Source organism: Anolis carolinensis, chromosome 5 (assembly GCF_035594765.1).
Source record: "Anolis carolinensis isolate JA03-04 chromosome 5, rAnoCar3.1.pri, whole genome shotgun sequence".
NCBI classification, from domain to species: Eukaryota; Metazoa; Chordata; class Lepidosauria; order Squamata; family Dactyloidae; genus Anolis; species Anolis carolinensis.
In genome coordinates, this window is record NC_085845.1 from 118,982,729 (window position 1) to 119,007,158 (window position 24,430).

Below are 24,430 nucleotides of genomic sequence, written 5' to 3' on the forward strand. Positions count from 1 at the left end.
GAAGTCCCAAACATCTGGAAGACAAACATTTGGAAAACACTGTCCTAGTTAGAATAAGGCTGGAGAGAGGTCTAGCTCAAGAAGATAACTCTAGAAAATCTGAATACCAAAACTGGTATAAGGCCTTTTCAGCTTCTGTTTTTAGGATTTTCTACTTGAGACAGAGGGGATGATATGTATGTTTATCTGTGTCTTCAAACCAGGAGTGTCAATGCTGCTGAATCCTTTTGGTTCCATCATGTCTTTGTTTGATTTCGCTCAGGGTCTCCATCCTTCCAGCTTGGCTGTTTTTGTGATATTAATATCAAACTTTTTGTTTTTAGCTTTAGCAGATTGTGCGCATATTGCGGATTGTTTGTGGGCTGAGGAAACAACTGAATTATTTTATACTTGTACACAAATAATTTTTTATACTCACATGATTTCGACCAGTCTGTCCTGGATAAATTCCATCTAAATACAGGACACCCAGATTGAAAGATGCTTCAGGGCTGCCCATAGCTTCAGCTTTTAACCAGTATTTGGCTGCTTTTGCATAGTCTCTTTGAAAATTATGATAATACCAGCCCAGTCCATTTACTGCCTGAGGAAGTCCCTACAGATAGAAAAGTGGATAAAGAAGACTATTTTGAAATTATTCCAGTTGTGGTGAATGTTCAGTCACCACTATCCTTGGCTGGATGGATCAATAAATATCTTGTAGAGACAATTGTAATGTGTACAAGCCATGCCAGTCCCCCCCAGTTAAAACTCTAAGACATTTCTCACACTTCACACAGAATCCTGGAGTATTTCAGAGGACATGATGGATTCATCTGTAGACTGTTACAGAAAGTTCACATGAATGGTCACTCCTTGGAAAACTCTTTACCTTGACATTCTAGCATCCTGTTCATAGCATGCATATGTAGAATTAACCTATGTACGTCTATTGGTATTCTATTTCTGCTTTCACATTGACAAAAGCACACATATACCAGCATACCGTAGAATCACTAGAGACCCTCCTTTCCCCAAAGCCATTCCATACCTGATAAAGAACAGGGGAACTTGCCCAATAGCTAGCTTATCCATTCTTCCTCATTAATAACCTTTCCCATTTTGATCACACTCTGTTGTTGGGCCACATGTGGCCCAGTTTACACCGGTGAAATGTGGTAGGCATGATTATGCTGAATTTAGCCAATCATTCACTTCATCCGGTAAAAGAGGATAGGAAACCTACATTGGTTCAGTCACAACACTCTATGTTGACTTTTTGATAGAAGTTACCTTAGATGCTGCTTTTTTCATCAGTTGTAGAGCACGTCTTTTGTTCTTTTTCACACCTTGACCCTAAGCAATGACAAAAGTTATTTATTCATTTACTGTAGTTATACCCTACCCTTCTCACCCCAACGGCTTTACAAAACACATCTATGGCAAACATTCAATGCCAATTTACACAATTTAACAAGGACAGACAACACAGAAGACATCTTTGGAGGTTGTGCTCAACTTCTGCAACAACTTCTGCAACTCCAGCTTCCATGCTGTCAACAGAGCTTCCAGGTTCCTTGCGTTTTTATAACCTCCCCGCTAAAAGCGATACCTATTTTATCTGTTCAGAGAGGGCTTGGGTTTGCCTTGCCTTCCTCTAAAGCTGAGAAAGTGTGACTTGCCCAAAGTCATCCAGTGGGTTTCAATGACTATGTGGAGATTCAATCCATGGTTTCCAGAACAGGAGTCCCAACACTCAAACCACTATGTCTCAAGTTGGGTATCCCTTATCTGAAAATCAAAGATTGCTCTACTTTCCCCCAGTTTCATATAAGAAAGTGTGATTAAGCTGTCATTTGTGCCCAGACAGAGCTCTTTCCCTGACCCAAAGGGCCAAGAGTGACCATGGTGAACATTGGAAATGCTCTTGCGTGATACCATCTGACTGTTCACCTCCATTCTACCTCTCTGGGAACCCACACTCCACATAAGTAAACACTCCACCAGTTCGATGGGTGACGTTGGTCCATATCTTCTAGTTGCTCCTAAATCTGTTTTAACTTGGAATTGGAAATAAGTACTGTAGTTAACTTCAATGATCACAAAGAAACTTTGAAAATTAATATACAGGCAGTCCTCGAGTTATAGCTGACTCATAGTTAAGAATGGGGGTGAGAAAACAGGAAATGAGAGAAATCAGTCTCTCTGTGCTGGTACGGCTGTACTAGAAGCTCCAATTTTATTTTCTTTCTGCTAATGTTTGCAGTCATAGGGCAGGCCGCCTGTCCATCATCATTAAGTTTGGTTCAGCCCCTTGTTCAGGGCTCTGGGAGGGAAGGAGCCATTTTTAAGTCAGTCTCTCTTAAGGAAGCTAAGCTATAGCATGTAGACCAGCTCGTGCCGTAGAAAAGCTTCGTATCTCAAGAACATCTGGGGATATAGAACATCCGAGGAATCAGAAACAGAAATTCCAGGGGAAAGGTCCCAAAGGTTCTGGCTAAGAGCTCACAGCCTCTCAGCCTCACAGCTCCTGGGGGAAACAGCCCTAAAGTTTCCAAAGAAACCTCGGAGAGGGAACAGCACCACAGGTCCACGGAAGCCCAGCTGAAACATCTGCAAGCCTTGGTTGGTAGGTCCATTCGATACCCAGATGCATTTGGAGTCGTTAGTGAGTCCCACATCAGCTAGGCCCAGATAATAGACAGCCTGGGAGAGGTTATAAGGGGATTTTCTTATAGAGAAAGCACAGTTATCCAAAGCCAATTGTCTGTCCCCTGGGGACAAGATTGAAAAGTCAACAGTTTATTAAGGAAACCTTGAAGAGTTATTTGACTCTTTGAAGATTTATTATTTGTTCAACAATAAAGACTTTGTTATCTCATTAAAGACTCAAAGGACTATCCTTTTCAGGAAAATCCTCAAGAACCTCTCTTTTGAGGCGCCCTGGCTTCCCGCTGGGCATAAAGAAAAATCCTATAAAAAGACAATAGTTACAGGCCCAGCGCGTGACAGAACACTCTTGGAAGGGAAATGCACTCATAAAATAGTTATCATGGGGGAAAGGTGTCTCAATAGAAGCTTTATCACCAATCCTTGTTTCCGCAACAAGCAATATTTTTCAAAATCCAATTATCACAGGGTCAGAAAGTAATGTGAAATCTTCTGTACAAGGGCACAGGTAGCAACACAAACACCACTGGTTGGAATTAAGGTTAAAACATGGACCTATTCAGAGTTACACAAAAATTCAGTTTAAGAGCAAACCTACGGAACCTATCTTGCTCATAACTTGGGGACTGCCTGTACTTATGGTCAAGATAATCAGAGAAAATTGATCAAGGGCACCATCTACATTTGGAGAAAACTGGAAATTGTTATACAGCAGAGTCTCACTTATCCAACATTCGCTTATCCAACATTATGGATTATCCAACTCAGTTGGCCTTTAAGTAGTCAATGTTTTTGTAGTCAATCTTTTCAATACATTGGTGCTAAATTCGTAAATACAGTAATTACTACATAACATTGCTGTGTACTGAACTGCTTTTTCTGTCAAATTTGTTGTAAAACATGATGTTTTGGTGCTTGATTTGGAAAATCATAACCTAATTTGATGTTTAATAGGCTTTTCCTTAATCCCTCCTTATTATCCAACATATTCGCTTATCCAACATTCTGCTGGCCCGTTTATGTTGGATAAGTGAGACTCTATTGTATATTCTGATTATGTAAAAAAGCAAACTGAATTCTTAAATATGCAATACAATGAAAATACACTATATTTAAAAAGTTATTTTACCTTGAATAAAACAATGGAATAATCATATAGGGATGTTGGGTCTCCAGTTTCCAAGGCACCCTTTGCATACCATTCTACAGCTGCTTTGTGATTTTTCCCAACTCCTTGCTGTCCCCAAAACAGCATTTGTCCTAGACGTTGCTAAAATAAGGGGGGAAAGTAAATAATGAGAAATGTAAAGGTCAGTTATAGATGTTCCAACAAAAGCATATGCATGTTTAAATGGGGTCGTGAGAAGGGCTCCAAATCAATGGAGCTTGTGGACGTCTGCCTGTCCACAATCCAACATTTGCCAGTCCACAGCAAGCTTCCGGGAAAGACGGAAAAGATGTAACCAATGGGCACAAATACAATACAATACAATAGAAGTGACAATACGTATGTGTGTAGGTGGCTGGGGTGTCTACTTACACAGGCAAGTGTCTACCTACACAAATAGGAGACACCAATGGCCTTCCCTCCAATGACATAGCAGGTTATAATGAGCGCCATGAACATACCCAAGAGCCCTGCCAATGTCCTCCACAAACACCATCCTGCCCACCACCCAAGCGAAGGCTTTCAGACGGGACAATTTCATCATAGATTTTCTGTTTTTACTCCACTACAGACATCCCAGTGTTTCTTTCTCTCAAAATAGTTGTGGAATTTGCATGACCCTGCCCACTGCCTCTTACACAACCCTTTCCTATTCTTTTCTATGGCACACAGCAAACAGAGGAATTGATCAGCAACTGAACATACTAGAGAAGTTTGGGGAGAATTCACCATGATTTATAGGAATTATAGCTACTGGGATGCATAGTTCCCCTGCAGTCTAAGGTATTCTGAGTTCGATCGATGGTGGACCTGGAACTAACTTGGCATACAGAACCCCCATGGTCAACAAAAAATACTGGCGGTCTTTGGAGAGATTTATAGGAATTGTAGTTCACCTACATCCAGAGTCCACACTGCCATATAATCCAGTTTAATGTGGATTTTATACAGCTGTGTGAGGGGCCTAAGTTAAAGGAAGATTTCTTTTTTTTTTTTTTTTAGTTCAGGTCCAGAACAGCAACACAGAAGGCAGAAATGTATTCATTCATGTTCTATGCTACCTGTGCAGCTGCATCTCCTCTTTTTGCTTCATGTTTCAGCCACATAAAGAGATCGCCACTTTCTCTGGTCTGAGCTTTCAGTAATTCATCATCCTGTAGTCTTACTGGTTCTACAAATGCCTAAAATGAAAGGAATAGAACATTAAAATCAGAAAACCACAAAACTCTTAGGTACTTGCTATCCATTTGTATGTCCCATACTCGTGCTCAACAGTTTCTTCAGTTTGCTTTTGGCTGTATGCTAAGTTGATCAATGGGGAATAGTTAGCTGATGCAGAAGGCTGCTGCACCTGGAAAGATCCACTTCATTTCCTGATATTACATGTTAAGGAGGCAATTTTGAAAAGGTGTCCTCATTTCACATCTACTTTAGCTACTCAGTGCCCTTCAACACAGCCCTATAACCCAGAATATCAAGACAGAAAATCCCACAATATCTGCTTTGAACTGGGTTATCTGAGTCCACATTGCCATATATTCCATGTCGTACCTCAGACTAGTTCACCTTGCTGTAGACACCAGGCAGCACATAGTAGAATATATATAGTATCAAAGCAGGCAGAAATATAGTTCCAAAGGTAGTTGCAAAATGGAGTCAGTAAATCCAATAATCCATAGACAAGAAGCAATAGTCCATTCCCAAAGATACACCAATCCAAAGGTTACAAGGATTCATGAACAAGAGTATATCCAAAGCAGAAGTAGCATGAAGACATGGACCATCCACCCAAATGAAGTGAGAAATTGCTTTGACAAAGATTTGCCCTTCAACACACTGTTTTAAAAACAACCCAAAAATGCATTCTTTTTTCCCTTCACTGGCCTCCCTTTTCCCAGGTAATCTAAGACTTTGCCGTGGCATTCCTTTCCATTGTAAACGATCAGCCCGAGAGAGCAATGGGCCTTCAGACTCGCCCTGACCATCAAGGCCAAACTCCTCATTACCATTATCTTGCACCTAAACCTGAGCCTGAGACAGATCAAGCTCATTCCCATGGGAATGTTTTCTTGGTTCTCATCCGTGACAGGCTGCATCTAGAACTCATCAACAGGCTGCACTTCTGAACCAGCCTGTGTCTGAATTCCATAATTCCCCTCAGCATCATCCTGAAACTCATCATGAATCCCATCATCTGACATCTGCATCTGTAATCCAAAATCCCTTTTCTCATCTTCACTCTGGAACTGCTGCTGAGTAACAACACTCCAGTTCAAAGCAGATAATGTGCGATTTTATTCAGTTGTGTGGAAGGGCCTGAGTCTAGGTCCAGTCCAAAGCATTTCGAGTCATATCAAAATCCACAATTTTAGACCCCAACCTGCCACTGATTTTTGCATGAGGTTGACTTGTACAAGAGTATATACCAGGCATGGGCAAACTAAGGCCCAGGGGCCAGATGCAGCCCCCCGGGTGCGTATCTCAGGCCTTCCTTATATTCCTTTCTTTTTGGCATAAGGACATGGTAGCCTACTACATCCTTATGCCAAAAAGATGAGAGAGGGAGGAAGGGAAAGAGGCATGCAGCAGCTGAGAGCCCTCTGGAATGCTCTCAGCCACAGCATGTCTTGCCTTCCTCCCAGTGTATGGATATGCCAGGAGTATGGCTCAAGAAAGGTATGCGGTGGCCGAGAACCTTTCAGAGCACTCTCAGCCACTATCTGTTGCCCTTCTCCTGGCATAATGCCAAGAGGACAGTCCGAGGATTGGGGCAGTTGCCACATGTCTTGCCTTTCTCTAGCATAAGGATGAGGTGAGTAACCCCGTCCGTATGCCAGGAGAACAACCCTTTCCTGGCCCTGGTCCTCCTCCGTCCTGGCCAGGCGCTCCTGACCGGGCCCGCAATGCAGCCCAAGGCAAAAAAGTTTGCCCATGCCTGGTATATATGGTACTTTAAAAATAATTTTGAAATATAATTCTGGTAACAGCTTTCTTTTACCTGGTCTCCTTCTGCAGTGTTTTGATCATGTGGCGTCTTGACAGCAACATCACTATAGTAAGCATAGGACAGCTCTAGATCTCGGGGGTAATCATTAATGCCTTGGTAATGCTTATATCCAAGGTTCATTAGGGCCAATCTATCGCCTCCTTGAGCTGCAACCAAACTGTATAGCAGTCCCTGGAAATGATTAATACATTGGGATGTAAGTTTAGAAACAGCTAATGAAATCTGGCATTTGAAAATATAGATTGAATATCAACATGTTGCAGATGCTAAAGCAGGTCCATCAGACAACAGGAAAACAGACAACCATTTGGTCTTATTTTTATTTCTGTGTGGCCATTTGCATATCCCAGATGCAACCAAGCAATATTAGAGTGTGGTCAAGATGGCCAAAGTTATTAATAAGAAAGAACAAATATGCTAGGAAAAGCTACAGCAGTTTGTTTTTACCTGTGTCTACTGAGAAGGGAAAGATGTAAGAAGGGTGGAGAGGAGAGATAGGTATGGACCCCCTTCTCAGTTAAATAAATTGAAGGTGATCCCACTTTACTATGTTATTGGACTATTCAATAGGGCTTTGCCTTAGTGTTCCAGGTGCCACAAGTCTTACAACCTCATCAGATGGGCTTCAAATCATTGGCATATACCTGTTCCTCTCCATTTGCCCCATGGAGCCTGCCAGCTCCCATTCCATGACATAGAGCTACCTCTGTGGTGCAAATGGAGAGGAACCGGCATATGCTGCTGTGGCGGCAAAGCAGAGGCTTCCTGTGTTGCATAGGGATCAATGTGGAGACACTTCCACTCGTGGAATAAAGTTTGAGGTAAGTTCGGCAATGTGTGGTGTGGGTTCTCCATGCCCAATGCCAGGCACAGCCGGATTTGCCATGATTTGTGGCGATTCCAGCAGATAATGTGATAAGGTTGTCAATCAAGCAATCCTTGGTCAAAAGGGAAACATTAACATATTTACCTGAAGTGGATCTGTAGGCATACCTAGTCCTATTTCAAAGATAACACCAAGAACATAGGAAGCTCTGTGATATCCCAAACAGCTGGAATCCATCAGGGACTGGAGGGAAGAGTTTATATAATGTAGACCATCATCCTTGGATAGATTTTGAAGAGTTGTCACAAATAACTTGCGCCCAAATATAGCTGATGATTAAATGAAGTCCTGGTTAGATAGTTAGTTTCCCGACTGCCTTACTACTGAAAATGTTGAGGGTCTATTCTTATGTAGTGTAAGCAATGTTTCTATATTGTTGACTCTCACGTCACATCGGTAATACATCAAAGCAAACAAATGGGGTTTGGGCATATAATATTTTCCTGGGAGCCAATAGGAGAAGCAGCCACATCTCCTGCAATCGTAAATACAGGCAGTCCCTGAGTTATAAACATCCAACTTACATATGACTCACAGTTAAAAATGATGGTGAGACAACAGAAAGTGAGAGAAATCTACCCCTCTGAAGGCAAATTTACTCTTGAAAGAGTTATCATGGAGAAAAAGGGGTCTCCAATTAAGCTTTATCACCAATCCTTGTTTCCACAACAAAGCCATGTTTTTTTCAAAATCCAGTTCTCACAGGGACAGAAAGTGAGATTAAATCTTTTGAACAGGAGCACAGACAGCAAAACAAACACCATGAGGTGTTAACCTGTCCATATGCTATCCAAATCCAATAAGTATATATTTTGACTGGAGGTACACTTCGGTGGCGAAGTGTGTTAAAGCGCTGAGCTGCTGAACTTGTAGACCGAAAGGTCCCAGGTTCAAATCCCAGGAGCAGAGTGAGCGCCCGCTGTTGCTCCAGCTTCTGCCAACCTAGCAGTTCGAAAACATGCCAATGTGAGTAGATCAATAGGTACCGCTCCAGCGGGAAGGTAATGGCGCTCCATGCAGTCATGCCGGCCACATGACCTTGGAGGTGTCTACGGACAACGCCGGATTTTCGGCTTAGAAATGGAGATGAGCACCAACCCCCAGAGTCAGACATGACTGGACTTAACGTCAGGGAAAACCTTTACTTTTACTTTACACTTTAAAAATGTACCTGTTCTGACTTATATACAAATTCAATTTAAGGACAAACGTACAGAACCTGTCATGTTTGCAGCTTGGGGACTGCCTATATAGAAATCAGCTTTTCTCCCTAAAGCTTTCGTTTTAAAACTGTGGTCCAGGAAAATTCAGTGGTTCTTAATACACACTAGTGATCCCTGAAGCCATGATGAAAATGATAGAAGAAGATGCAGAAGAGCCTGAAATTTCTTTCAAAGGTATAGGAAGTTCTTGAAACAATATTTTTAAAACTATCCAATTAAGAATGTATGAAGAGCCTTACTGGTTTGGTTTGAAGGCCTATCGAGATAAGCATTTTGTCCCTAAATTGGCCACCCTGATGACCATCCGACGTCCACAAGAAGGACATGATCCCAGCAATTGGTATTTAATGGCACACTGCCCTGAAATTGAAGATAGCCCTCCTGATTTCCCTCAACCTTTTTTAATTTTAGGTAATCATACATTGAAACTGAAAATATACACTGGTACGTTGGTGGTCACACCAACCACAGTTTAAGTACATAATCTGTGAAGAAATACATTACCTTCAGGCAACTGTAGATCTGCCTTTTGCAACTGTCTGGACATGCTGTTGTGTTTTCCAATTAGTTCTTTTTCCCAGATGATCTCAGCACACTTGAGATTCCCTCCATATTTGTTTTTCATCTCCAAATAATAGTTGTCACGAATACCTGAAGAAAAGGAAACTGCGTGCCAACTGCGTGCCAACAAGAAAACCACTTCATGGTTATTTCTGTCTGGTTTAAGCTGGTGTTAAACTAGGTTAATTTTAGAATGCTTGACACTATGGGCATAACTGTGCTGGAGACTGGGTCTACACTGTCATATTTTGAACTGCATTATATGGTCAATGTAGACCCATTTAATGCAGTGTCAATACAGTTGAACTGCATTATATAGGACCATACTGACCATATAATCTAGTTACAAGCTGCATTACAGGAAAGTGTAGATCCAGCCTTAAACTGCATGACCCTAAGCATATGAAAAGGCAAAATACAACTGAATGAAATGAAACACATTCTCTTGTAAGGAGCCCCCTGAGTCTCCCTTCGGGGGTGAGAAGGGGTGGGGTATAAGTACAGTAAATAAATAAATAAACCTTAAACTTACATTTTTGCTCTTCTTCACCTTGTCTCAGTGTGAATCCATACTTGGATGCTATGCTCTGGATAGCTGGGCATTTCTGATGGTATGCATCAATTCTTTTCAAAACCTCATTGCTGAAGAAAGGGTTAGAAATCTGGAAGAGAAATCTGGTTTGTCAATACTGGAAACTAAAGCAGTGACAGCATATCTTTACCGGGGAAGACTTTGGGGAGAAAAAAAACTCGGTATAGATTTGGATACCTTTATACTGGAAAACAAAAGCGTTGTTTTAAAATATAGTTCTGGTGCGATCCAGCAGTCTACTGTGTGTGTATTGCCTTCAGTTAATTGTAACTGATAAAAAAATGCTAAAATACTAGAAATGAATGGAAAGCCGGCATTATTAACAACCTATATATTCCTAATAAAGAATCCTAAAAAAGAAATCCTAAGAAAGAATAAGGAATCCAAAGAAATTCACAGATTTCCAAGGAGTCGAAGAAAACAGGACAGTCACATCTACTAAAAACTTTCAACATTACTTAATTAGGCGATCCCTCATTGTCCAAGTATGATGGCCTTCCAAGTGCAGTGTCTTGATGGTGGATACGTAGGTGACTGTGGAGCCCTATTCTTGGCCCGCATGTTCTTCCACAGTGAGGACATCGGTTTCCAAGTGGAAGGTTTGGCTTGATGTGCCTTCCTCTTGGTACGTTTCTCCCTTTTGCCCTCCATTTGTGCTTCTTCAAATTCCACAGCACTACTGGTCACAGCTGACCTCTAGTTAGAGCGCCCAAGGGCCAGGGCTTCCCAGTTCTCAGTGTCTATGCCATAGTTTTTGAGGTTAGCTTTAAGGCCATCTTTAAATCTCTTTTCCTGTCTACCAACATTCTGTTTTCCATTCTTGAGCTGGGAGTATAGCAACTGCTTTAGGAGATGGTAATCGGGCATTCGGACAAGGTGGCCAGTCCAGCAAAGTTGATGGAGGAGGATCATTGCTTCAATGCTGGTGGTCTTCGCTACTTCCAGCATGCAGACATTTGCCTGCCCGTCTTCCCAAGAGATTTTCAGGATTTTTCGGATGCAACACTGATGGAATCATTCCAGGAGTTGAGTGCGATGTCTGTAGACAGTCCATGTTTCGAAGGCATATAACAGCGTTGGGAGGACAATAGCTTTACAGTAGAGTCTCACTTATCCAACATAAACGGGCCGGCAGAATGTTGGATAAGCGAATACAGTAGAGTCTCACTTATCCAACATAAATGGGCCAGCAGAATGTTGGATAAGTGAATATGTTGGATAATAAGGAGAGATTAAGGAAAAGCCTATTAAACATCAAAATAGGTTATGATTTTACAAATTAAGCACCAAAACATCATGTTATACAACAAATTTGACAGAAAAAGTAGTTCAATGCACAGTAATGCTATGTAGTAATTACTGTATTTACGAATTTAGCACCAAAATAACATGATGTATTGAAAACATTGACTATAAAAATGTGTTGGATAATCCAGAACATTGGATAAGCGAGTGTTGGATAAGTGAGACTCTACTGTATGTTGGATAATAAGAAGGGATTAAGGAAAAGCCTATTAAACATCAAATTAGGTTATGATTTTACAAATTAAGCACCAAAACGTCATGTTATGCAACAAATTCAACAGAAAAAGTAGTTCATCACGCAGTAATGCTATGTAGTAATTACTGTATTTACAAATTTAGCACCAAAATATCAAGATGTATTGAAAACATTGACTACAAAAATGAGTTGGATAATCCAGAATGTTGGCTAAGCGAGTGTTGGATAAGTGAGACTCTACTGTATAAACATACACCTTGGTATCCCTACAGATGTCCTGGTCCTCAAACACTCTCTGCTTCATTCGGAAAAATGCTGCACTCGCAGAGCTCAAGCGGTGCTGTATTTCAGTGTCAATGTTGACTTTTGTGGAGAGATGGCTGCCAAGGTAGACGAAATGGTCAACATTTTCTAATGTTGCACCATTAAGATGTATTTCTGGCATTGCAGAGGGATTGGCTGGTGACCGCTAGAAGAGCATTTTGGTATCAGCATTAATAAACCTGTCCTATGGGCTGAATGTTGAAAAACTGAAAATCATTTAATTTCATTTGAACTGTCCTGTACCATGAACAAAGGCATGACAGACCCTTTACAAAACTGACAGTGATAATCAGCAAGGCTCCCAAACAGCAGAGTCATGAAGAGATAACATTGTACCTGTGTTCATTTAATTTACCATTTATTCTATTTAAAAGTACTTTTCGCTCATAGTACTTCTTGTACACTCACTCACTCACTCACCCTTTCAGTCTCGAGGCCATGTAAACGATAGTATTTTACTGTTCCGAAGTATCCTTCGATGCCAGGTGAATATGTGCTGCCTCCCAAAGCTAAATATCCAGACGTGTCATTGTAATAAAAATCCTCTCTAAAACTAAAAAGAGAGAGAGATGTAAATAGTCTGAAAATTGATCTGTACAGTTCCACACTATTTATGCAGTGGTAGTCTTAAAGAACACATGCTAAAAACCACATTGTCTCTCAATAGCACTGAAACCAAGAGCCAGATCATGGAATGGGATTAATCTAAAAGGAATGATTACAGATCTGTAAGAAATTTGAGCTAAGGGAGGTTGCTCTTACTGAAATATTTCATGCTGATGAATTTTCAGGTTTGTTCCAACACTGCGTATTTCGATCTGAAAAGAAAAACATTAAGTATTAGTTCTGACATAGTGACACCAAAAATCATAACAATTATCTACCCTTTGCTTGATGCCAAAGCTGATCCTTGAGAAGAAACCATAAATAACTCAATAACTCTCTTTGTGGATAGTCACTACTACAATTTAACAAATGGATCTCAAATGTACTTTTCAAAGTAAATTCTAAGGTGTAATCAGAGCTTGACAATGTTTATGGTCACTATGCTGTGAGGGGAGTGGAATTCTAGACATCATAAAAATAACTTTCATTGGTTGTGATTCAGGAGTTTATTACTTGAGACAGGCAAATTTCAGTTACAGGAAGACAACAGCATCTTTGTTTAGACACAACACATGACTTTGTTCTTTCCCTGCTGCTCTTGCAGTAAGATACTATTGGGAGGCGTTTATTTTACAAAAGTTAGTCTTTGATAGATTATTTGTGTGTATAAAAGAATTGATTTCTAGGCTGCTTCCTCTGGGAAAGCATTGGGAAAGGAGTGAGGTGATGTGATGTCCAAGGATGTTGTTGGCCTGTTGTAATTGGGATTTGTCTGCCTTGCATGATGAGCTCCTTGGAGTTATACTATTTGGAGCCAGATATTGGGAACAGATCATGGGCTTATGGGACTTGCCCCTCTTGGTAAAGTCCTAGATGAATAAGGAACTTTTACAGTTGTTTGAATGTTTTCTGATCTCTCTATTGGCTTCTTTCTACTATTATCAACACTACATTTTGAACATGTTGGAAATTACAACGTTCTTCAAGCCTCCTCTAGTAATTTGTTAATCCATGATTTTGTTTGCTTATTGTTTTGTATGTTTTGGTATGCAGCTTCTCGTGCTCTATGTTTCCTGAGAAGTTGCGGAAGGGGCTGCAGACCACATTATCTGGTCTGAAACTGCTCAGATCTCAAACTCCATTAGACTTTGGGACTGCTCAGACCAACACATGCTTGCTGTTGTTGTAACAAAGATGCCCTGTGCCATCTGCACACATCTCAAACACATCTGAAACTGAAACTGAACTGATAAGCTATGTACATGTGTATTGCTGAACACATGAAGGTTGTGAGTAAACCAATTTTTTTTTTTACCAAAGTCTACTTTATTTTGTCTCTTCAGTGCATAATATAAAGCAAGCTGTTTTATGGGAGAGTAGATATATTTTTTGGCCACTGAAAAACACTTCTGAGGAACTGCTATTTTTATGCACTGGCATACTCTCTGCTTTCCTAACAGATCAGAGACAGCAAGTTGTTCGGTCTAGCAACTGAAGCCAATAGCTTTGCATAATTACATCTGGTTGTATACCATATGAGAAGATACAACTCAAACGGGGTTTTGGCTATTCTCTGAAAGGTCATGCTTTTCCAAAAGGTCATGCTTTTCTAAAAGGTTATGGATATCATTTTCTAAAGAACAAGCCACACCAAGATGGAATGCCATCCATTGCTTACAGTAAGCTAATACGCCTAGAGCAGTGGTTCTCAACCTGTGGGTCCTCAGGTTTTTTGGCCTAGAAATCCCAGCCAGATTACCAGCTGTTAGGATTTCTGGGAGTTGAAGGCCAAAACATTTGGGGACCCACAGATTGAAAACCATTGCCCTAGAAATTCCAATAGCTATATATTGCTCAAATAAAAATAATGTAGGAATCCTTGCACCCACACCAGTCACTGTTTGATGTATGCAAGCAGGAAATGCTTTTCTAGTCCAGTATATAGAGACATAAAAAGATAAATTAAGGAAAGTAACAATAGATAAAATGAAGCAGGAAGACATTGGTTTCTTTTTTAACCTGACAGGTAAAAAGAAGAAGACAGGGACAGACAAACTTAGGGCCATGTACACTGTAGAATGAATGCAACTTGGTACCACTTGTCATGGTATGCAAAGATACTATATGTGAACTGGAAAATCAAATTCATAGAGCTAATTGGCTGAGTTTGCAAGGACCTGGGAATTAGTTTATAACTATCCTGCTGCTGGAGAACCAGCTTGAACAGGTTTCTGTGTATGTGTGTGTATGATTCTAATGAGTACTGGCTGGAAAGAAGATGGCTCTGTACTCAGAGAGGCCTATTTCTGAGGCCTTGTTTGCTGCTGATCTTCACTGAAGCAGACTCATTGATTAAGGAAGGATTGCCTATTGACTGCTGTTTTCTGTAAGCAAACAGAAGGGCTATTGTAAATAGCATTGTTCTGTTGATCTTTTGGATTTAGTAAACGTTCCTGCGTTATTTGTTCTGCAAAGCTGAGTGGTGCATCATTCTGCAGAGTGTCTCTGTGCTCACAGGCACATGTAAGAGCTTCCATCTATCATCCACAATCCCCAACATAACTGAATCATGGGAGTTGTACTTTGGTGAGACACCAGCACTATTTGGAGGAGAAGGGAAAATACCTTGTAAAGCTACATCTCTCATGACTCCATGGCTTTAAACCACAGCAGCTAAAGTGCAGCCAAAATGTATTATTTCTGCAGTGTATATGCACTCCCAGACCTAGCCCCACTGATAGAATATTGGAGAGAAATATTTCATACATTCCCACTATACATTCCCCTCAAATTCAGCTATGAAGATGTCCCATATACCTGTTCTCCATTAACGGAGAGATCAAGCCGAAGCCACTGCTTAAGAGGAAGGCTGAATGTAGTTTTCACGGCAGTGTCTTCTCCATTGACAAGGTGCATCTGGATGTGAACACAACCTGAAATGTACCCCAGAGAAAAGAAGTTACTTTCAAATAATAACAATACATCAAGTCAGAACCGGTTCCCATACGATTTCGAGCGTATACTTGCAACAAGTCAGGGTCAGTAACATGAAAGCACCATTGTCTAAAGAATCACATGTTGTTACAGCATAGAAAACCAATGGGATTGCATGATGGTTAAAATGCTTGTGATGTAGACAACATTAGACAAATGGGGAAAATGATCTTTGTAAGCCAATAAGGATATGCTTGCTAATTTCTGTGAAGGTGATAAAACCCTCGCAACCATTTTGGAAATTCGGACAAATCCTTTGATTGCATGTATGCATGTATTTGTCACATTGCTATGGCCACGCAATAAATAGTTCTTTTGCAGTTTGAAGATCCAACTTTTGTGGTGTTTTTTCTTGCGCTCTCCACAGAAAAGGGGCCTCCTGCTTTTGACTTTGTATTAAGAGGAGTAATTTTACATCTTTTACATCCTTGCCCCTTCAATCTGACACTCCATATTATCCGACGCCCAGGGGCCACCCTCTCTCACTTGCTCACTCACCTACCCCCTGGCCGGGTCCTGGTTCTGCAGGGTTTGGGTAAAGGCAGCGGCGGCATAGAATCATAGAATAGTAGAGTTGGAAGAGACCTCATGGGCCATCCAATCCAACCCCCTGCCAAGTAGCAGGAAATCACGTTCAAAGCAGCCCCGACAGATGGCCATCCAGCCTCTGCTTAAAAGCCTCCACTCGCTCACTCACTCGCTCGCTCACTCACTCACTGGGCTGGGTCCCAGCCGTAAAGGTGGTGGCGCCAGTGGAGGCAGAACCAGGACCCAACCCGGTGAGTGAGCAAGCAAGAGAGGGAGGGCAGGCGGGCGCAAAGGCAGTAGTGGCGTCAGAAGCAGGAGCCTGGCCTCCCCTTCCAGCCTCCTCTGGGCCCCTACCCCACTTGTTCCAGCAACAAAGGCGGTGGCAGCCTTTGAGCCTGAGTGAGCAAGTGAGCAATGCCTCCCTATTATGCAACATTTTTGCTTATCCAACATTCTGCCAGCCTGTTTATGTTGGATAACTGAGACTCTACTGTACTAATAAACTGGAGCCCCTGGTGGCATAATGGGTTAAACCCTTGTGCTGGTAGGACTGCTGATGAAAAAGTCAGCAGTTTGAATCAGGGGAGCTGGGTGAGCTCCTGCCTGTCAACTCTAGCTCCCCATGTGGGCACATGAGAGAAGCCTCCCACAGGATGGTAAAACATCAAACATCTAGGTGTCCCCTGGGCAATATCCTTGCAGACGGCCAATTCTCTCACACCAGAAGTGACTTGTGGTTTCTCAAGTTGCTCCTGACACGAAAAAAGCTACCAATAAACTAATGCTGTTTCAGACTCCTGCATCTCCACAAAGGGGGAATGTTATGGTCCTTAAAGTTTGTATTTAGTGGACAATAGAAAAAAACCCAGCCCTTTATATTTCTCCTACAGTAGAGTCTCACTTATCCAAGCTAAACGGGCCGGCAGAAGCTTGGATAAGTGAATATCTTGGATAATAAGGAGGGATTAAGCAAAAGCCTATTAAACATCAAATTAGGTTATGATTTTACAAATTATGCACCAAAACATCATGTTATACAACAAATTTGACAGAAAAAATAGTTCAATACGCAGTAATATTATGTTGTAATTACTGTATTTACGAATTTAGCACCACAATATCACGATATATTGAAAACATGGCTTGGATAATCCAGAAGCTTGGATAAGCGAGGCTTGGATAAGTGATACTCTACTGTATTTTGTTTTTCAGTCTCCCACCATCACACACCCTCCTTGGGTTGTCCACTTAACTTCTCTTTTTAAGGAGCTAGAATGGCCTTTGAAATGATTTTGTGAATTAAATGATACTGTAAGGGAAAGATAGTGGAATCTTAGCATTCTTACTTACCTTCATCGTTTAGAAATACAGCAGGGCTACCATACATTTCTTTCAAATCAATGAAATAGAGAATTCCACATAAGGGTTTTTTGCAGTAGTGGAGTAAATAAAGCCAGATTGAAACAGTAAAGCTGTATAAGCACAAAACATGGATGAGAAATTAATGGTGGATTATTGAGACAACTTTAACACAAAAGTTATGTGGTCAGATGTATATTCTGTTGCAACTGGGGGCAGGGATCTCCTTGTCCCTCTATTTTTCACTTTTAATATCAAGTCTTAGCCTGATAATGACACTCTGCTTTTCAGAAAAAAGTTTTGATGATGGGGAAGGGGTGGAATGAATCCCACAGTGACTGGATTTTTAATTATGGCCATGGCAGGGAAGAGATAAACCGGTTTGTTCTGCACAGCAGAATGCATTGTAGCCAGGCAAGACATTTGCAAAGCAACTATTCAGGCAGGCAGGCTGCACAGCTGTTGCAATCTTGTCATCGAGTAAATAAGGGTGTAGCTTGTGCAGATTGCAGAAAAGTAAGACTGTGTGCAAAAGTTTGTCCTCTCTGTTCCAGGAAAGTAAATTACTGCTGGCTATCAGAATGCGGAATTTAATGGATAGGATGGCGGGGGCAGGGGTTCTTTTGAAGTATTTCCATTTATTTTATTTATTTACCTTATTTGTACCCTGCCTTTCTCATCCCAGAGGGGACTCAAGGCGGCCTTGCAACAGGCAGCAATTTGATGCCATATTCTCGTATTAAAATGACAGTTACAATTAAAACCAAACAATTAAAAACATAAATAAATAAAACAACAATTGAAATCATGCCATTCAAATCATAATCCAGGGCCGTTCCATTTGTCAATCATTTTGATTCATGGTTACTTATTGCACTGCTCCCATTACTTGTCAAAAGTTTGATCCTAAAGCCACGTCTTAAGTTTCTTCCTGAAGGTCAGGAGAGAAGGAACTGATCTAATTTTGTTGGAGAGGGAGTTTCATAGATGAGGGGCCACCACTGAGAAGGCCCTGTCTCTCATCCCCACCAGTTGTTCCTGCGATGGATGTAGAACCGAAAGCAAGGCCTCCCTGGATGATTTTAATCTCTGAGATGGTTCATAGTGGGAGAAACAGGTAAGCTGAGCTGGAACTGTTTAGGGCAGTGGTTCTCAACCTTCCTAATGCTGTGACCCCTTAATACAGTTCCTCGTGTTGTGGTGACCCCCAACCAAAAAAATATTTCCGTTGCTATTTCATAACTGTAATTTTGCTACTGTTATGAATCTGATATGCATGATGTCTTTTCATTCACTGGACCAAATTTGGTACAAATACCCAATATGCCCAAATTTGAATACTGGTGGGGTTGGGCAGGGTTGATTTTGTCATTTGAGAGTTGCTGGGATTTATAGTTCACCTACAATCAAAGGTAATTCTGAACTCCACCAATGATGGAACTGAACCAAACTTGTCACACAGAACTCCCATGACCATCAAAAAATACTGGAAGTACAGCAGAGTCTCACTTATCCAACGTAAATGGGCCAGCAGAACGTTGGATAAACGAATATCTTGGATAATAAGGAGAGATTAAGAAAAAGCCTATTGAACATCAAAATAGGTTACGATTTTACAAATGAAGCACCAAAACATCATGTTATACAACAAATTTGACAGAAAAGTAGTTCATCACACATTAATGCTATGTAGTAATTACTATATTTACAAATTTAGCACCAAAATATCACAATGCATTGAAAACATTGATTACAAAAATGCGTTCGATAATCCAGAACGTTGGATAAGTGAGTGTTGGATAAGTGAGACTCTACTGTATTTGGTAGGCATTGACCTTGAGTTTTGAAGTTGTAGTTCACCTACATCTAGAGAGTACTGTGGACTAAACAATGATGGATCTGGACCAAACTTGGCACAAATACTCAATAAGCCCAAATGTGAACTGGTGGAGTTTGGAGAAAATAGACCTTGATATTTGGGAGTTGTACTTGCTGGGATTTATAGTTCACCTACAATCAAAGAGCCCCTTGAACCTTAGCAATGCTAGAACTGGGCCAAATTTCCCACACAGAACCCCTATGACCCACAGAAAATATTGGTCTTTAGTGACTCCTCTAAACCTCTCTCACGACCCCCCCCCCCCCCAGAGGTCCCAACCCTCAGGTTGAGAAACGCTGGTTTAGGGCTTTGTTAGCTAAAGCCAGCACTTTGAATGGTGCTCGATAGCAGACTGACAGCTAGTGGAGCTGGAGTAACAGGCAGTTATGTGCTCCCTATACCCGACTCCAGTGAGCTATTTGGCTGCCTCTTGTTGGGCTATTTGAAGCTTCTGAACAGTTTTCAAAGGCAACCCCATGTAGAGTGCATTGTAGTAATCTATTCGGCATGGACTACCATGGCCATGATGCACTAGACTACTTTAGATCCCATATTTATGTTAATTTCAAATGTTGGGTGTGCGAGAACTGCGTGCTGGGCATGGGTCCATCCATTTACTACCTTGCCCTTATAATGAAGGTAAACAAATGTGGCCTTCCAAGGATGTTGGACCAGCAAGGAAAGTAAATTATGACAGATTTGGAATGTAATAAAATTGAGAGGGCTACAGTTGACTGCTTATATTGTGTAACCTATCACAAGGGTTTCTTGGCAAAATCTGTTCAGAAAAGATTCGCCATTGCTTTCTTCTGAGGCTGAAATAGTGTGACTTGTCAAGAAAACTTTATGACAGGTTTGCCAGAGATCGGATCATCTGAGCCACCGAAATGGAAGAACCAATTAGTTAATTGCAATTAATGAAACAGAAACCCCTTTCTCATGAATACTCTAGGCTAGACAAACTGAATGTACTGAAATTGAGTAAATGCAAGGTGTTCTGAACATGGAGAGACTGTATGTTATGGTCCTGTCCAATAGGATGCATGCTATGTTCCTATCCAATCATGGTTACAATTTCAGATCATTGAAATACAGTATATTACTTTTGTATTCAAGACAGCACTGGACCATTCCACATGCAATCTGTTGCTAGAACATTAGAACGGATGACTGCAATTATGTATATATAGATGAAATCCTCATATGCACCACCCATAGGAAATGGGGAGAATTGTTATTAGACTTGCCACAAATCAGAAAATAAAAGAAGGGCAAACCAAAAATATACAAATATCTTATCTACCTTCTTGGACCCTTTCAAGATTTAACCTAAATAGATTAGGCATTTCAGAATACTATTAGACTAGTTTCAGTTTCAAGTTTCCATTCCCGTTTATACCACACTCTTTCAAAAGTGATGCTTCTGTTCGATGTTTGATGTTCTGTTTTATGTCCGATATAACAGATTGTGTTTTTTAAATTTAATTTTAGTTAAGTCATAATTTGCTTTTATAGGTTGGGTTATCAATTTTTGTTATTACTGGTGTACAGTTGTTGTGTTCAGGCATTGAATGTTTGCCTTTTATGTCTGGAATCTGCCCTGAGTCCCTCCGTGGAGATAGGGGAGAATATAAATAAAGTATTTTTATTATTATTATTATTGACACAAAGACAGAGTATGACACAGCAAACGAGATATATATGCTGGATTTCGTATCACAGAATCACAAGTTGAACACTTCCCAAGCATTTAGGACTGTGTGATGTATTATTATCATTATTATTATTATTATTATTATTATTATTATTATTTTATTGTATGACACAGAAAACAAGATAGATATGCTGGATTTCGTTTCACAAAATCACAAGTCCAACACTTCCCAAGTGTCTAGACTCTGTGATGTATTTTCAGATGATGCGTGCAGATCCCAGTAGGGTGGCCTTTTGCAGTTGACAGATCGTATTATTATTATTATTATTATTATTATTATTATTATTATTATTATTATTATTATTTGCAAGTCTATAAGTGAGGCTGGATCTACACTGCCCTATATCCCAAGATATGATCCCAGATTATCTGCTTTGAACTGGAATATATGAGTCTACACAGCCCAGAATATCAAGGCAGATAATCCACAATATTTGCTTTGCACTGGGGCCCCTTCCACACAACTGAATAAAATCCCACATTTTCTGCTTTAAACTGGAATATATTGCAGTGTGCACTCAGATAACCCAATTCAAAGCAGATATTGTGGGATTTTCTGCCTTGATATTCTGGGTTATATGGCCCCTGACAGCGCAGCAAATTAAACCACTGAGAACTGAACTTGCTGACCAAAAGGTCAGCGGTTTGAATCTAGAGAGTGGGGTGAGCTCCTGCTGTTAGCCCCAGCCTCTGCCAACCTAGCAGTTTGAAAACATGCAAATGTGAATAGATCAATAGGTTTCGCTCCAGCAGGAAGGTAATGGCGCTTCATGCAGTCATGCCGGCCACATGACCTTGGAGGTGTCTATGGACAACGCTGGCTCTTTGGCTTAGACATGGAGATGAGCACCAATTCCCAGAGTCAGATATGACTAGAATTAATGTCAAGGGGAAACCTTTACCTTTACTTACTTGATATATTATATATAATAATGTTATTTTATTTACTCCCATTTTGTAATATTTCATTTATTTTCTTGGCATTGTTTACCTTTACAGCTGTGTGGAAGGGACCCGAGTTCTATGATATAGGGCAGTGTAGATCCAGCCTGATTGAACTGTATGTTCTACAGATAATCACAACCAGGGATACGTATGTAGGGTTTACAAAGGAGGTGAGAAAGAACAATGATATGCGTGGTTCAGGCTTAATGATTAACAGATTTTTGTAACATTAAATTAAAAAACAATAAAAACCTACAATAGAAATTAAATGAATAACACTGAGTTTCACCAGAGCTAGTTGCAGGAATGTAATGTGCAAACGTCACAGAGGAATGAATGAGACGAATTCTCAAGAAAGCCATTGTGTAAGATTTGAATTCTTTAAATTTGCAAGTGTCTCTGAGATGAATACTTGTAAATCTATCAGAAAAAGAGCACCGGCAGAAGGGAAATACATTATGCTTTAAAAAAAAAAAACCCAAACACAATGGTTTGCAAAATTGTAAAGATTTGCTTACTTTGGGGAGCTGATTTGTCTCTTTCTGATCCTTTCAAGCTCTCTGTTTTTAAATTTCGGAAACTTCTTCACCAATCCTGCCATCTCTCCACTGGATGCATATGGAAAATTGAGGATCTCCACTGCATCTGTAAAATGTCATCATTTTCAAACGGGTCAGGAACTGAAAACAGTCAGACACTTATACGTATCATATACAGCTCTTCTGTTTGTTCACAGATGATCGAGACACTGATACCATAGCACAAAGTTTCTGATTTTGCAAATACTCCTTTGTTCATTCCTCAGTAGCAGAACATTTCCACAGCTGATACGTTTCTATAAAACCAGAAAAGATTACACAGCGCAACAATTTTTTTCTTAGTGTCTTGGTTTTTAGGCCTGCTCTTGTAGTTATTTGGGGCGCTGATTCAGAAAATTGCATTGGCTAGACTGCATCAGCTCTAGTTTCTTAGATATGGTTATCATGGTCTTCTATGGGCGAGCAGATGAAGACTGGTATATAGCACAGGTTCTGTATCTTAAAAATTAGAGCTGATGGGAGAAAACTGGTGCCATCTTTGGAACCAGCAGATTTATTTATTTGTTTATTTACCTTATTTCTACCCCGCCTTTCTCTACCCCGAAGGGGACTCAAAGCAGCTTACAAATTGGGCTCGGGCTGTGGCGAAGGCTGGAGAGCAGCTGCAATTAATCACTGCAATGAATCACTCTGACCAGGAGGTCATGAGTTCGAGGCCCGCTCGGAGCCTATGTTTGTTTGTCTTTGTTCTATGTTAAAAGGCATTGAATGTTTGCCTATATGTGTAATGTGATCTGCCCTGAGTCCCCTTCGGGGTGAGAAGGGCGGAATATAAATGCTGTAAATAAATAATAAATAAAATACGGCAACCATTAGATGCCTTAAAATACATACAAACAGAGGCTTAAAATCAATTAAATTTAAAATTAATACATAGTAAACATTTAAAACTTTACATTCAATATTAAAATCATATCACAGATCAATAATAATAATAATAATAATAATAATAAGAAGAAGAAGAAGAAGCATGCAAAGATACTGTGGGACTTCCGAATCCAGACTGACAAAGTTCTGGAACACAACACACCAGACATCACAGTTGTGGAAAAGAAAAAGGTTTGGATCATTGATGTCGCCATCCCAGGTGACAGTCGCATTGACGAAAAACAACAGGAAAAACTCAGCCGCTATCAGGACCTCAAGATTGAACTTCAAAGACTCTGGCAGAAACCAGTGCAGGTGGTCCCGGTGGTGATGGGCACATTGGGTGCCATGCCAAAAGATCTCAGCCGGCATTTGGAAACAATAGACATTGACAAAATTACAATCTGCCAACTCCAAAAGGCCACCCTGCTGGGATCTGCGCGCATCATCCGAAAATACATCACACAGTCCTAGACACTTGGGAATTGTTCAACTTATGATTTTGTGATATGAAATCCAGCATATCTATCTTGTTTGCTGTGTCATAATAAAATAATAACAACAACAACAACAACAACAACAACAACAATTTATTTTTGTATCCCGCCTCCATCTCCCCGAAGAGACTCGGGGCAGCTCACATGGGGATAAGGCCAACAACAGGAGCCCCCAGATGGCGTAGTGGACTAAGTGACTGGAAGGTTGGGTTGCTGACCTGAAAGTTGCCATGTTCGAATCCCACCTGGGGAGAGTGCGGATGAGCTCCCTCTATCAGCTCCAGCTCCATGCGGGGACATGAGAGAAGCCTCCCACAAGGATGGTAAAACATCAAAACATCCGGGCGTCCCCTGGGCAACGTCCTTGCAGACGGCCAATTCTCTCACTCCAGAAGCAACTTCGGTTGCTCCTGACACGAAAAAAAAGGCCAACAACATAGGTTAAAACACAGATCCATAAATTAAAACATCGTAACAATATAAAAGAACATAAAACAAAAATACCCAGAAACAGGTCCAACATTTGAAGCA

General features: G+C 40.7%; 1 protein-coding gene across 2 annotated transcripts in view; it reads right to left on the reverse strand.

The window, feature by feature from the left end:
• sel1l3 (SEL1L family member 3) overlaps nt 1-24,430 on the reverse strand; it is a 45,647-nt gene that overhangs the window by 14,878 nt on the left and 6,339 nt on the right. Inside the window, exons 3-15 of one of the 2 annotated variants that reach the window (XM_008118824.3) lie at nt 22,455-22,581; nt 17,390-17,511; nt 15,335-15,450; nt 12,674-12,729; nt 12,332-12,464; nt 10,027-10,156; nt 9,438-9,584; nt 7,795-7,979; nt 6,816-6,995; nt 4,879-4,998; nt 3,779-3,919; nt 1,273-1,335; nt 419-595 (exon numbers count right to left, since the gene is read on the reverse strand). In XM_008118824.3, coding sequence (XP_008117031.2) covers nt 419-595; nt 1,273-1,335; nt 3,779-3,919; nt 4,879-4,998; nt 6,816-6,995; nt 7,795-7,979; nt 9,438-9,584; nt 10,027-10,156; nt 12,332-12,464; nt 12,674-12,729; nt 15,335-15,450; nt 17,390-17,511; nt 22,455-22,581 — 1,697 coding nt within the window. Of the gene's footprint in view, nt 1-418; nt 596-1,272; nt 1,336-3,778; nt 3,920-4,878; nt 4,999-6,815; nt 6,996-7,794; nt 7,980-9,437; nt 9,600-10,026; nt 10,157-12,331; nt 12,465-12,673; nt 12,730-15,334; nt 15,451-17,389; nt 17,512-22,454; nt 22,582-24,430 lie in introns of both variants that reach the window. The other variant, XM_008118823.3, reaches the window with a different exon arrangement.